Source organism: Colletes latitarsis, chromosome 12 (genome assembly GCF_051014445.1).
Source record: "Colletes latitarsis isolate SP2378_abdomen chromosome 12, iyColLati1, whole genome shotgun sequence".
Lineage (NCBI taxonomy): Eukaryota > Metazoa > Arthropoda > Insecta > Hymenoptera > Colletidae > Colletes > Colletes latitarsis.
In genome coordinates, this window is record NC_135145.1 from 25,082,166 (window position 1) to 25,095,018 (window position 12,853).

The window sequence follows — 12,853 nt, forward strand, 5'->3', positions numbered from 1 at the left end:
TTCTAATTTTCGTAGAAAAATTTCACACCTTCTTGAATTTTTTTCTAGAAACTGGGTAGGATTTCGAGGGTATGTCTAATGACCAAAAATGATTGTAATTGCCCCCTGTAACTAAATATAATTTTTTTAGAACGATTTAAAATTTTCTAATTTTCGTAGAAAAATTTCACACCTTCTTGAATTTTTTTCTAGAAACTGGGTAGGATTTCGAGGGTATGTATAATGACCAAAAATGATTGTAATTGCCCCCTGTAACTAAAAATATTTTTTTTAGAACGATTTCAAATTTTTTTTCTTCGTCGAAAAATTGAGGCACTCGATTTTTCTTAAGAATTCGTTTTTCATTTTTAGTAATTTTGTTTGGCATCCTATAGAAAAGTTCTCTAATATTTTTTTGTAAGTATCCATGAACTCTACTTCTCCCCAAAATTTCAATGAAATATATTCACTATTGTAGGAGTTATGGCTGTTTGAGAATTGGACCATTTTTATAGAGATTTTCTCATTTTTCGGACTGAAGAATCAACTTTTCGAATATTTTTGCAATTTCTACGTATTCTCCAGTAAAATACGCGTCGTTTGCTTTTTTAAACATTAAAATCCGTCAATCCGTTCAGAAGTTATGGCATTTTAAAGATTTGCATGAAATTTCAGGCAAACATTTCTGGCCAAAAATTATATTTTCGATTAGGAATTTTTTTCTCGAAAAAGGATAGGAATTCGAGGATATGTCTAATAACCAAAAATGATTGTAATTGCCCCCTGTAACTAAATATAATTTTTTTAGAACGATTTGAAATTTTCTAATTTTGTAGAAAAATTTCACACCTTCTTGAATTTTTTTCTAGAAACTGGTTAAGATTTCGAGACTATGTCTAATAACCAAAAATGCTTGTAATTGCCCCCTGTAACTAAATATAATTTTTTTAGAATGATTCGAAATTTTTTTTTTCTTAGAAAAATTTGGGCACTTTAATTTCTCTTAAAAATTAGTTTTTCATTTTTAATTACTTTAATTGACGCTACATGGAGAAGTAGTTTAATACTTTTTTGTAACTATCCATGATCTCTACTTCTCCTCAAAATTTCAATGAAATGTATTCATTATTACAGGAATTATGGCTGTTTGAAATTTAGACTCTTCTTATAGGGTTTTTCTAACATTACGGGGTCAAGGAACAACTTTTCGAATATTTTTATAATTTCTACATATTCTACACTAAAATACGCGTAGTTTGGCTTTTTGAACATTAAAATCGTCCAATCCGTTGAGGAGTTATGGGGTTTTAAAGATATGCATGAAATTTAAGTGAAACATATCAACGTATGGTCAGACATTTTTAGTAAGGAATTTTTTTCTCGAAAATGGTTAGGATTTCGGGGGTAAGTCTATTCACCAAAAATGATTGTAATTAACCCCTGCAGCCAAAAATATTTTTTTTGGAACGATTTGAAATTTTTGAATTTGATTGTTAATAACTTTTCACGAAGCCTCCATCAACAAATATTCTTAATTTTCGTCTTATTTTAGCCTCTAGAATCCCGCATTAAAATTAATTAAAATTAATTAACCAACTCCCCGAATCAACTACGAAGTTAACAATCGTGTTTCCTTATTAGTTAGGTTAACATTTACGATGCTCGAAAATATCGCGTTACTCGTAGGATGATCTCACGCAATATGCATTAAAAAATTCATTTGTCGCTCGTATATCGAGGGTAAAAATTCAGCCGTCGTTTAAACGAGCATTGCGAATTGATCGAAAAACGAGGGCGAAAAATCGTTGGAAATTCAGAGAGGACGCGTTACAAGCGAGCGTATTAATTTGTCGATTGCATTAATTAATTCTCTATTGATTCCCCCGGTTAGACGGCTTATTTTATAAGCCGGATGACGATAACGATGATTTAACTGGATCGTTACTGGGCGACAATAATAAAATCCCCGTGTCGATTAACTGAAACAGACTCTATGAATTTCCTCGTCGTTAGAGAAATGGAAACTTGTTTCTCAGTTCTGTGCAGCCATTTTCTACTTTTAGTGGACACGGGAATATTTCCATGAAATAATATATTCGATATAATTAACAAAATACAAGTAATAGAACCAATCGAACTGTAACTAAAATGGCTGTCACTTTACGATGAACTTGAGTTCACTTTCTGCGATCAATCATGGCCGAATTTTTAGTGGACGTTTCCAGAACTTTCCTCCCTTTTTCCCCCGTCTCAGTGAATGATAATCTTACTGTGGGAATTTTGGGGATGCAAAATGAGCGACACTCAGCTAACTTTCGGCAAAACAACTTTGTTACAAACAAAAGACACACGTTTCCAGGGGGAAAAAAGTAAGTCAGATTGCCACTAGGTGGCGCAGAAACAAATGGCGCCTTATTTCCATTATCCAAATCTATTAATTCACTATTTCACACATATTTTTATTCTCCATTTCGTTCGTTTATTATTTCGTATCCAGACCTGATCAACACTCGTGCATCGCGATAACCCTTATCGAATTAAGGCTCCTGATATTCAATACGGAATTGAGGGTTATCCAATCTGCGATGGTCACATCGTGATTAGGGAATCTGGGCGGCGAAATTGATGGAAGATGAATTTTAGTCATCAGCTGATAGGCTTGGACACAAAATCACTTTGATGATGAAACTCGAAGGGCAAATGTAACCCTGCTCAACTATGCTCTAACAAGGAAATCATATTACACTCTGGTTTCCATAACATTTTCCAGAAACGTGAAAACACATTAATTTATAGTCTTCTATTTTTGGAATAACTGTTCTCTAGATATTTATTAGAAGAATAATTCTTTTCTGGACCACGATTTTCCGATTGCTGGTCGGCCATTTTTCTTTTATAGAGTTCTTTATTACTTAAGGGGTGTCTCAATTAAATAAGGCCACTTAAATATCTCCTTTATTTTTAATAGCATTCTATTTTAAAAAATGAATAACTTTTCTATTTGACAGCTTTTTCAAAAATGTGTGGTTTGAGAAATATTTAGATTTAAAATTTGAATTCTTTTTATATTTTTATTATGCTCTTTCGTTTTTAATTTATTCGTTGGGGGGTAATTTATCAAACGTCGGTAATAATTACTTTTAAGATCGTAATACTAGGATCGCCTGAAATTCTGTTCAGTATTGAAATGGTAACATCGATCAACCGTAGCCAGCGGTCATTCTCATAAATCTTCTCGGTAAACCAAAGTGTCCTGTAATCGTTTTATCGATACGAATGTCGGCGTCGACAAAAATTCTCCCTCGAATCTCTGCGAATTCTCTTGTCTCTCGATTCACCTCAACGTGATTATAATTGGAATTTCATTTATCGTCGCTGTTGAGTAACGACCAGAAATGTAAATTACCAAACATTCGCTCTGTATGCCCGTTCTTCATTGTATTAATCATTTGGCATGTTATATAAATGAATCACTTAATTTTCAAACAGCCATAACTCCTATAATAGTGAATATATTTGAATGAAACTTTTTTCTAAAGTAGAGAACATAGGTATCTACAAAAAAGTATTATACAACTTTTCTGTAGGGCGTCAAATAGAATTACTAAAAATGAAAAACGAAGTTTTAAGAAAAATCGACAGGGGGTAGGTGCTCAAATTTTTCGACAAAAAAAAAAAATTTCGAATCGTTCTGAAAAAATTATTTTCAGGTGCAGGGGTCTATTGCAATCATTTTTGGTCATTAGACATATCACCGAAATCCTAACCATTTTCGAGAAAAAAATTCGAAATATATAATGTCTGACCACACGTTGATATGTTTCACTTAAATTTTATGCATATCTTTAAAATGCCATAACTCCTGAACGGATTGGACGATTTTAATGTTCAAAAAGCCAAACGCCGCGTATTTTAGTATAGAATATGTAGAAATTATAAAAATATTCGGAAAGTTGTTCCTTGACCCCGTAATTTTAGAAAACCCCCATAAAAATTGTCTAAATTTCAAATAGCCATAACTCCTGCAATAATGAATATATTTCATTGAAATTTTGAGGAGTAGTAGAGATCATGGATAGCTACAAAAAAGTATTAAACAACTTTTCCATGCAGCGTCAATCAAAGTAATTAAAAATGAAAAACTAATTTTCAAGAGAAATTAAAGTGCCCAAATTTTTCTAAGAAAAAAAAAATTTTGAATCGTTCTAAAAAAATTCTTTTCAGTTGCAGGGGTCAATTACAATCATTTTTGGTCATTAGACCTACCCCTGAAATCCTACCCACTTTCGAGAAAAAAAAAAATCTAATTTGAGACCAGAAATGCTTCCCTGAAATTTCATGCGAATCTTTAAAATGCCATAACTCCTGAACGGATTGGACGATTTTAATGTTCAAAAAGTCAAACTACGCGTATTTTAGTGTAGAATATGTAGCAATTCTAAAAATATTCGAAAAGTTGTTCCTTGACCCCGTAATTTTAGAAAACCCCCATAAGAATGGTCTAAATTCCAAACAGCCATAACTCCCGCAATAATGAATATATTTCATTGAAATTTTGAGGAGAAGTAGAGATCATGGATAGCTACAAAAAAGTATTAAACAACGTTTCCATACAGCGTCAACTAAAGTAACTAAAAATAAAAAACTAATTTTTAAGAAAAATCGACAGCCTAAATTTCTCGACGGAAAAAAAAAATTTCGAATCATTCTAAAAAAATTATTTCTAGATTCTGTGGTCAAATGCAACCATTTCTTGTGAATACACATACCCCAAAAATCCTAGCCAATTTCGAGAAAAAAATTAAATACTGTCGAAACTTAAAACGTCAATAACTTTTTAACAAAGCCTCAACAAATTCTTGATTTTCCTCTTATTTTACCCTCTAGAACACCCTGTATATCTGTCCAAAAGTGTTACAGTGTATAATTTCAAGCAACACTCTAAATATTAACTAACAACAAAACAGTAAAGAATATTCGAGCAGTATTCGTGGTTCCCTCGTTTGAGATTCTATTTTACTATCGTTTAATAATTCGCAAAGCGTGTTTCCCTTACGAGAATGGCGGGAAACGGGGAACGTAAAATTCCTCGGCTGTTGCACGGCCATTTCTGCGCCGTGGTACGCGAACAAAGGGAAAGCCAATTGAAAAATGTGCAGCTTCCAGGCCATTGACTCGCAACGTTCAGAATCATCAGTTAACAAACATTCTAGCGAGTTTCTGCCCGAGCACAATGCTGGTTGTCTGCCGTGGCAGACCGGGAATGTCGGGGAAATTTAAAGCGAGACACGAACTGTCTGTGCACGGGCGGACATACTTTCCCGGAGCGTAGAAATCGATTTGTCGTGTTCACGCCCTCGAAACCGAGAAAGACAGAGGATGGACGCGGAAGGTAATGGATTGTTGAGCAAACCTACCCAAGAAGGATCGTTCCTCCCTTGCTGAAAAAATTATATTTAATTACAGGGGTTAATTACAAGCATTTTTGGTTATTAGACATTGTCTCGAAATCCTACCCACTTTCGAGAAAAAAATTCGAGAAGGGGCCTAAATTTTTGGACGAAATTAAAAAATTTCAAATCATGCTAGAAAAATTATATTTAATTACTGGGGTTAATTACAAGCATTTTTGGTTATTAGACATAGTCTCGAAATCCTAACCATTTTCGAGAAAAAAAACAATGTAGTTTGAGGCCAGAAATGCTTCCCTGAAATTTCATGCAAATCTTTAAAATGCCATAACTTTTGAACGGATTGGTCGATTTTAATGTTCAAAAAGCCAAACGCCGCGTATTTTTGTATAGAATATGTAGAAATTCTAAAAATATCCGAAAAGTTGGTCCTTGACCCCGCAAAATGAGAAAAACACAATAAAAATGGTCCAATTTTCAAACAGCCATAACTCCTACAATAGTGAATATATTTCAACGAAATTTTGAGGAGAACTAGAGTTCATGATTGCCTACAAAAAGGTATTACACAACTTTTCCATACAACGTCAACTAAAGTAACTAAAAATGAAAAACCAATTTCTAAGGTAAATCGACAGGGGGTAGGTGCTCAAATTTTTCGACAAAATTAAAATATTTCAAATCATGCTAAAAAAATTATATTTAATTACTGGGGCTAATTACAAGCATTTTTGGTTATTAGACATAGTTTCGAAATCCTAACCATTTTCGAGAAAAAAATTCAAGAAAGTGTGAAATTTTTCGACAAAATTAAAAAATTTCAAATCATGCTAAAAAAATTATATTTAATTACTGGGGCTAATTACAAGCATTTTTGGTTATTAGACATAGTTTCGAAATCCTAACCATTTTCGAGAAAAAAATTGAAGAAAGTGTGAAATTTTTCGACGAAATTAAAAAATTTCAAATCATGCTAAAAAAATTATATTTAATTACTGGGGTTAATTACAAGTATTTTTGGTGGATAGACCTACCCCCGAATTCCTACACACTTTCGAGAAAAAAAAAAAATCTAATTTGAGGCCAGAACTGGTACCCTGAAATTTCATGCGAATCTTTGAAATGCCATAACTCCTAAACGGATTGGGCGATTTTAATGTTTAAAAAAGCAATCAACGCGTATTTTAATAGAGAATATGTAGAAATCGCAAAAATATCCAAAAAGTTGCTCTTTCACCACGGAAAGTGAGAAAAACCCCATAAGAATAGTCCACTTTTCAAACAGCCATAACTCCTACAATAATGAATAAATTTAAATGAAACTTTTTTCTAAAATAGAGCTGATGAGTACCTACAAAAAAGTATTAAACAACTTTTCTGTAGGACGTCAATTAAAGTAACTAAAAATGAAAAACCAGTTTGTAAAGAAAATCGACAAAGGGGTAGGTGCCTAAATTTCTCAGCGAAAAAAAAAATTTCGAATCGTTCTAAAAAAATTATATCTAGGTTCTGGGGTCAATTACAATAATTTTTGGTCATTAGACCTACCCCCGAAATCCTACCCACTTTCGAGAAAAAAATTCCTAAATGAAAATATAATTCAAAAAACATAAAACATCATAACTCCTGAACGGATTGGACGATTTTAATATTCAAAAAGGCAAACGACGCGTATTTTAGTGTAGAATACGTAGAAATTGCAAAAATATTCGAAAAGTTGATTCTTTTGTCCGAAAAATGAGAAAAACCCCTTAAAAATGGTCCACTTTTCAAACAGCCATAACTCCTACAATAATCAATATATTTCAATGAAACTTTTTTCTAAACTAGAGCTCATGGGTGCCTACAAAAAAGTATTAAACAACTTTTCCATACAACGTCAATTAAAGTAACTAAAAATGAAAAACCAGTTTCTAAAGAAAATCGACAAAGGGTAGGTGCCTAAATTTCTCAGCGAAAAAAAAAATTTCGAATCGTTCTAAAAAAATTATATCTAGGTTCTGGGGTCAATTACAATAATTTTTGGTCATTAGACCTACCCCCGAAATCCTACCCACTTTCGAGAAAAAAAATTCCTAAATGAAAATATAATTCAAAAAACATAAAACATCATAACTCCTGAACGGATTGGACGATTTTAATATTCAAAAAAGCAAACGACGCGTATTTTAGTGTAGAATATATAGAAATTCTAAAAATATCCGAAAAGTTGATTCTTTTGTCCGAAAAATGAGAAAAACCCCTTAAAAATGGTCCAATATTCAAACAGCCATAACTCCTACAATAGTAAATATATTTCAATGAAATTTTGAGGAGAACTAGAGTTCATGATTGCCTACAAAAAAGTATTACACAACTTTTCCATACAACGTCAACTAAAAATGAAAAACCAATTTCTAAGGAATAATCGACGATGCCTAAATTTTTCGACGGGAAAAAAAACATTTCAAATCGTTCTGGAAAAATTATTTTCACTTGCAGTCTCGAAAGGAAGAATTCTTGAACATCACATCGTATTCTCCTTTGTTGCAATAACATAATCCCGCGTCATGGGAGCTTTCAAAGGCCTTGAACATTTACGAAACCGCTGGAAAGAGAGATTAATGCTATCACTAGAGCCCGTTCGCTAACTTACCACTCACCACTCGCGTAATACTTAATCGATGCATTTACGAGACGCGTCTTAGCGCCAAGGGTTTATTACTCTACTTTCTCGATAAAAACTTTGTTCCAAAGTGAATCGGTAGCTCCACTGTGCAAATTAACGTACTTATCGAAGCTTTAATGAAAACAATCTTTAATTTTAAATTTATGGTAAAAGTTCCTCTGTGGTTTTCTGCCATCGTCTTGTTAATTTGAAATTTCATGAAAAATATTTATTATTATGACTTTGATATTCTTCGAAATTCTGAGAATATAACTCTGTTATAGTGTGATAATATATTAATACACACTACGAATTTTTAGTGATTTTTTTTGCAATTTTGTAATCGATATTTTCGTGCAACTTTTTTTCTAATTTCAATAACATCTGAGAATATTGATAGTGGAAAATTATTATATTCTACGCTCTAGAAATCAATTTAGTCTTCCAATAAGAATTTTTCATAAAATGCTTCGTTTTCGAGAGAATTAACTTCGAAAATCTGCAAACGAATTTGTCTGACTATTATTCGACATTTCTACTTGGCTGCTCAAAGTGGATTTCCTCGAAAAGGAAGCCTCAAAAATATTTGTTAAAAGGTTCCATTCAAAGCATTGAAGATACGATTTTTTCTGAATTTTTACACTGGTTGAAATCGCTATTTTTTGTTAACTATATTGTTAAATTTGAGTTCTCTAATGTTGTTTGTTTTTAGTTCCAGCAAGAACAACCGGCCAGGTTCTCCTCGGTGAGGTGGACATCGCGGTTCAGGAAGACAATTTCAACGAATTTACAACCGAGGAATTGTTTATAAAAAAATGCGTTGTCGAGGGAAACACGTACTCCCACAGCCAGACGGTGAGTAAACAAACATTGTAATTATTTTCCATATTTTTGTTCCCTTCTTTTCTAATTATTCGTACGATCTTCGAACCTTCTTATTATGGAGCCAAAGTGCAACTAAATGCACATAATAACTAAACAAAAATGATCCTCATGCAGAATAAATTATTATAAATGCACATAATAACTAAACGAAAATGATCCTCATGCAGGAATAAATAATTTAAATTTTATTCTATAAAACATAATAATCTTGACTTTCATGACCTATGTGAACCTTTTAATTTTAGCAGGAATTAGTTGATAAATTACGTTCTTTCACTAACTATTTTATAAAATAAAATAAAAGTTCATTTAAAATATCAAAATAATTAAATCTATATGCAGGGTGTTAGGCCAACCCCGGGGGAAATTATAATGAGGGATTCTAGAAGCCAAAATAAGACGAAAATCAAGAATAATAATTTGTTGATGGAGGCTTCGTTAAAAAGTTATTAATATTTAAAGTTCCGGCTGTTTTGAATTTTTTTCTCGAAAGTGGGTAGGATTTCGGGAGTATGTCTAATGACCAAAAATGATTATAATTGACCCCCACAGCTAACAATATTTTTTTCAGAACGATTTGAAATTTTTTAATTTTGTCGAAAAATTTCACACCTTCTCGAATTTTTTTCTCGGAAGTGGGTAGGATTTTGGGGATAGGTATAATGACCAAAAATGCTTGTAATTGACCCCCATAATTAAATATAATTTTTTCAGAACGATTTGAAATTTTTTAATTTTCTCGAAAAATTTCACACCTTCTCGAATTTTTTTCTAGAAAACGGGTAGAATTTTGGGGGTAGGTCTAATGACCAAAAATGCTTGTAATTGACCCCCATAATTAAATATAATTTTTTCAGAACGATTTGAAATTTTTTAATTTTGTCGGAAAATTTCACACCTTCTCGAATTTTTTTCTAGAAAGTGGGTAGGATTTTGGGGGTAGGTCTAATGACCAAAAATGATTATAATTGACCCCCACAGCTAACAATATTTTTTTCAGAACGATTTGAAATTTTTTAATTTTGTCGAAAAATTTCACACCTTCTCGAATTTTTTTCTAGAAAACGGGTAGAATTTTGGGGATAGGTATAATCACCAAAAATGCTTGTAATTGACCCCCATAATTAAATATAATTTTTTCAGAACGATTTGAAATTTTTTAATTTTGTCGAAAAATTTCACACCTTCTCGAATTTTTTTCTAGAAAACGGGTAGAATTTTGAGGGTAGGTATAATGACCAAAAATGCTTGTAATAGACCCCCATAATTAAATATAATTTTTTTAGCATGATTTAAAATCTTTTAATTTCGTCTAGAAATTTCAATACTCGAATTTTTTTCTCAAAAGTGGGTAGGTTTTCGAGACTATGTTTAATGACCAAAAATGATTGTAATTGACCCCTGTAACTGAAAATAATTTTTCCAGAACGATTTGAAATTTTTTAATTTAATTATTAATAGCTTTTTAACAAATTCTCAGTCAAGAAATTGATATTCTTGATTTTCCTCTTATTTTTGCCACTAAAATTTTTAAACAAAAGAACTGTTATCAAGAGAACACGTAAAATATTAGTTTTTTCAAATGTACGTAATAAAACTCGAATAAAAGAATCGAGAAACTTTATCTGGAATCGCGGAAGCAGGATGAATTATATCGCATGCTTTTATGAATAAATCCCCACTGAGTCTAACGTGTGGGCACGTCGGTGCAATTCTTTGATAATCTGTCTTTTGTGCATAGGGAAATGGCATTGGAACTTTGTCCTTCGTGTATTTAGGTCATTGAGACAAGGGAAGAACATGATACATTTTATCAGGAAAAAAATGCGATAGGATATCAAATTGTTGGTACTCGTGTGTGTACATGGAAACTATTGGAGCACAGAAAGAATGCAACCTTGAGAGAAAAATGATTATATTGGTCACGTTTATCTTTCAAAAGTTACGATTAGGTTTCTATGTTTCTTCCTAATTTGCATAAGATTACGAGTTTTGGAAAAATTATTTTCAGTTCCAGGGGTCAATTACAATTAATTTTGGTCATCAGATATTTCTTCGAATTCTTACCTACTTTTGAGAAAAAAATTCGAGAAGATCTGAAATTTTTCGACGAAATTAAAAAATTTCGAATCATGCTAAAAAAATTATATTTAATTACGTGGGTCAATTATAAGCATTTTTGGTCATTAGACATAATCTCGAAATCCTATCCGTTTTCTAGTAAAAAATTCGAATAGATATTGAAATTTTTAGACAAAATTGAAAAATTACAAATCATGCTAAAAAAATTATATTTAATTACGGGGGTCAATTATAAGCATTTTTGGTCATTAGACATAGTCTCAAAATCCTACCCGTTTTCTAGTAAAAAATTCGAGAAGATCTGAAATTTTTCGACAAAATTAAAAAATTACAAATCATGCTAAAAAAATTATATTTAATTACGGGGGTCAATTATAAGCATTTTTGGTCATTAGACATAATCTCGAAATCCTACCCGTTTTCTAGAACAAAATTCGAGAAGATCTGAAATTTTTCGACAAAATTGAAAAATTACAAATCATGCTAAAAAAATTATATTTAATTACGTGGGTCAATTACAATCATTTTTGGTCATTAGACATAATTTCGAAATCCTACCCGTTTTCTAGAAAAAAATTCGAGAAGATCTGAAATTTTTCGACAAAATTAAAAAATTAAAAATCATGCTAAAAAAATTATATTTAATTACGGGGGTCAATTATAAGCATTTTTGGTCATTAGACATAATCTCAAAATCCTACCCACTTTCGAGAAAAAAATTCTAGAAGATGTGAAATTTTTCGACAAAATTAAAAAATTACAAATCATGCTAAAAAAATTATATTTAATTACGGGGGTCAATTATAAGCATTTTTGGTCATTAGACATAATCTCGAAATCCTACCCGTTTTCTAGTAAAAAATTCGAGAAGATCTGAAATTTTTCGACAAAATTGAAAAATTACAAATCATGCTAAAAAAATTATATTTAATTACGGGGGTCAATTATAAGCATTTTTGGTCATTAGACATAATCTCGAAATCCTACCCGTTTTCTAGTAAAAAATTCGAGAAGATCTGAAATTTTTCGACAAAATTGAAAAATTACAAATCATGCTAAAAAAATTATATTTAATTACGGGGGTCAATTACAATCATTTTTGGTCATTAGACATAATCTCGAAATCCTACCCATTTTCTAGTAAAAAATTCGAGAATATCTGAAATTTTTCGACAAAATTAAAAAATAACAAATCATGCTAAAAAAATTATATTTAATTACGGGGGTCAATTATAAGCATTTTTGGTCATTAGACATAGTCTCGAAATCCTACCCGTTTTCTAGTAAAAAATTCGAGAAGATGTAAAATTTTTCGACAAAATCAAAAAATTTTAAATCGTTTTGGAAAAATTATTTTCACTTGCAGGGGTCAATTACAATAATTTTTGGTCATTACACATACCCCCAAATTCCTACGCATTTTCGAGAAAAAAATTCAAAACTGGCGGAACTTTAAACATTAATAACTTTTAAACAAAGCCTCCATCAACAAATTGATATTCTTGATTTTCCACTTATTCTAGCCTCCAGAATCCCCCATTAGAATATTTCCCAAGGTTGGCCAAAGACACTGTATAAAAAAACATTTAATAATTCTATATGCTAAAATTAATTAAGAATCTTTTATTTATCGACTAAAAAATTCAAGATACGAACACTATTTTTACCATTTGTTAATATAAAAGTCTTCCATTAATCGTTCCATTATAATTGTTTACTATATTTGTTAGTTTCATGCATTTCTGGTTATTTTAATTATCTTTTTCTAACGAAATGTAATTTTATCATCGTGTTGTTAGTTGCATTTAAATTCAATGATTTATAATAGCTTGACCTTTACGTGACATTG

The 12,853-nt window shown here is 31.3% G+C and overlaps 2 protein-coding genes across 3 annotated transcripts in view; one reads left to right on the forward strand and one right to left on the reverse strand.

Annotated features, from left to right (window-relative positions):
* Nucleotides 1-12,853, reverse strand: part of LOC143348962 (uncharacterized) — a 438,943-nt gene that overhangs the window by 208,311 nt on the left and 217,779 nt on the right. The gene's annotated exons all lie outside the window — the stretch shown is intronic.
* Nucleotides 1-12,853, forward strand: part of LOC143348961 (uncharacterized) — a 69,079-nt gene that overhangs the window by 38,574 nt on the left and 17,652 nt on the right. For both annotated transcript variants that reach the window (XM_076779758.1, XM_076779756.1), the window contains one exon: nucleotides 8,750-8,892. In XM_076779758.1, coding sequence (XP_076635873.1) covers nucleotides 8,750-8,892 — 143 coding nt within the window. The remainder of the gene's footprint in view (nucleotides 1-8,749; nucleotides 8,893-12,853) is intronic.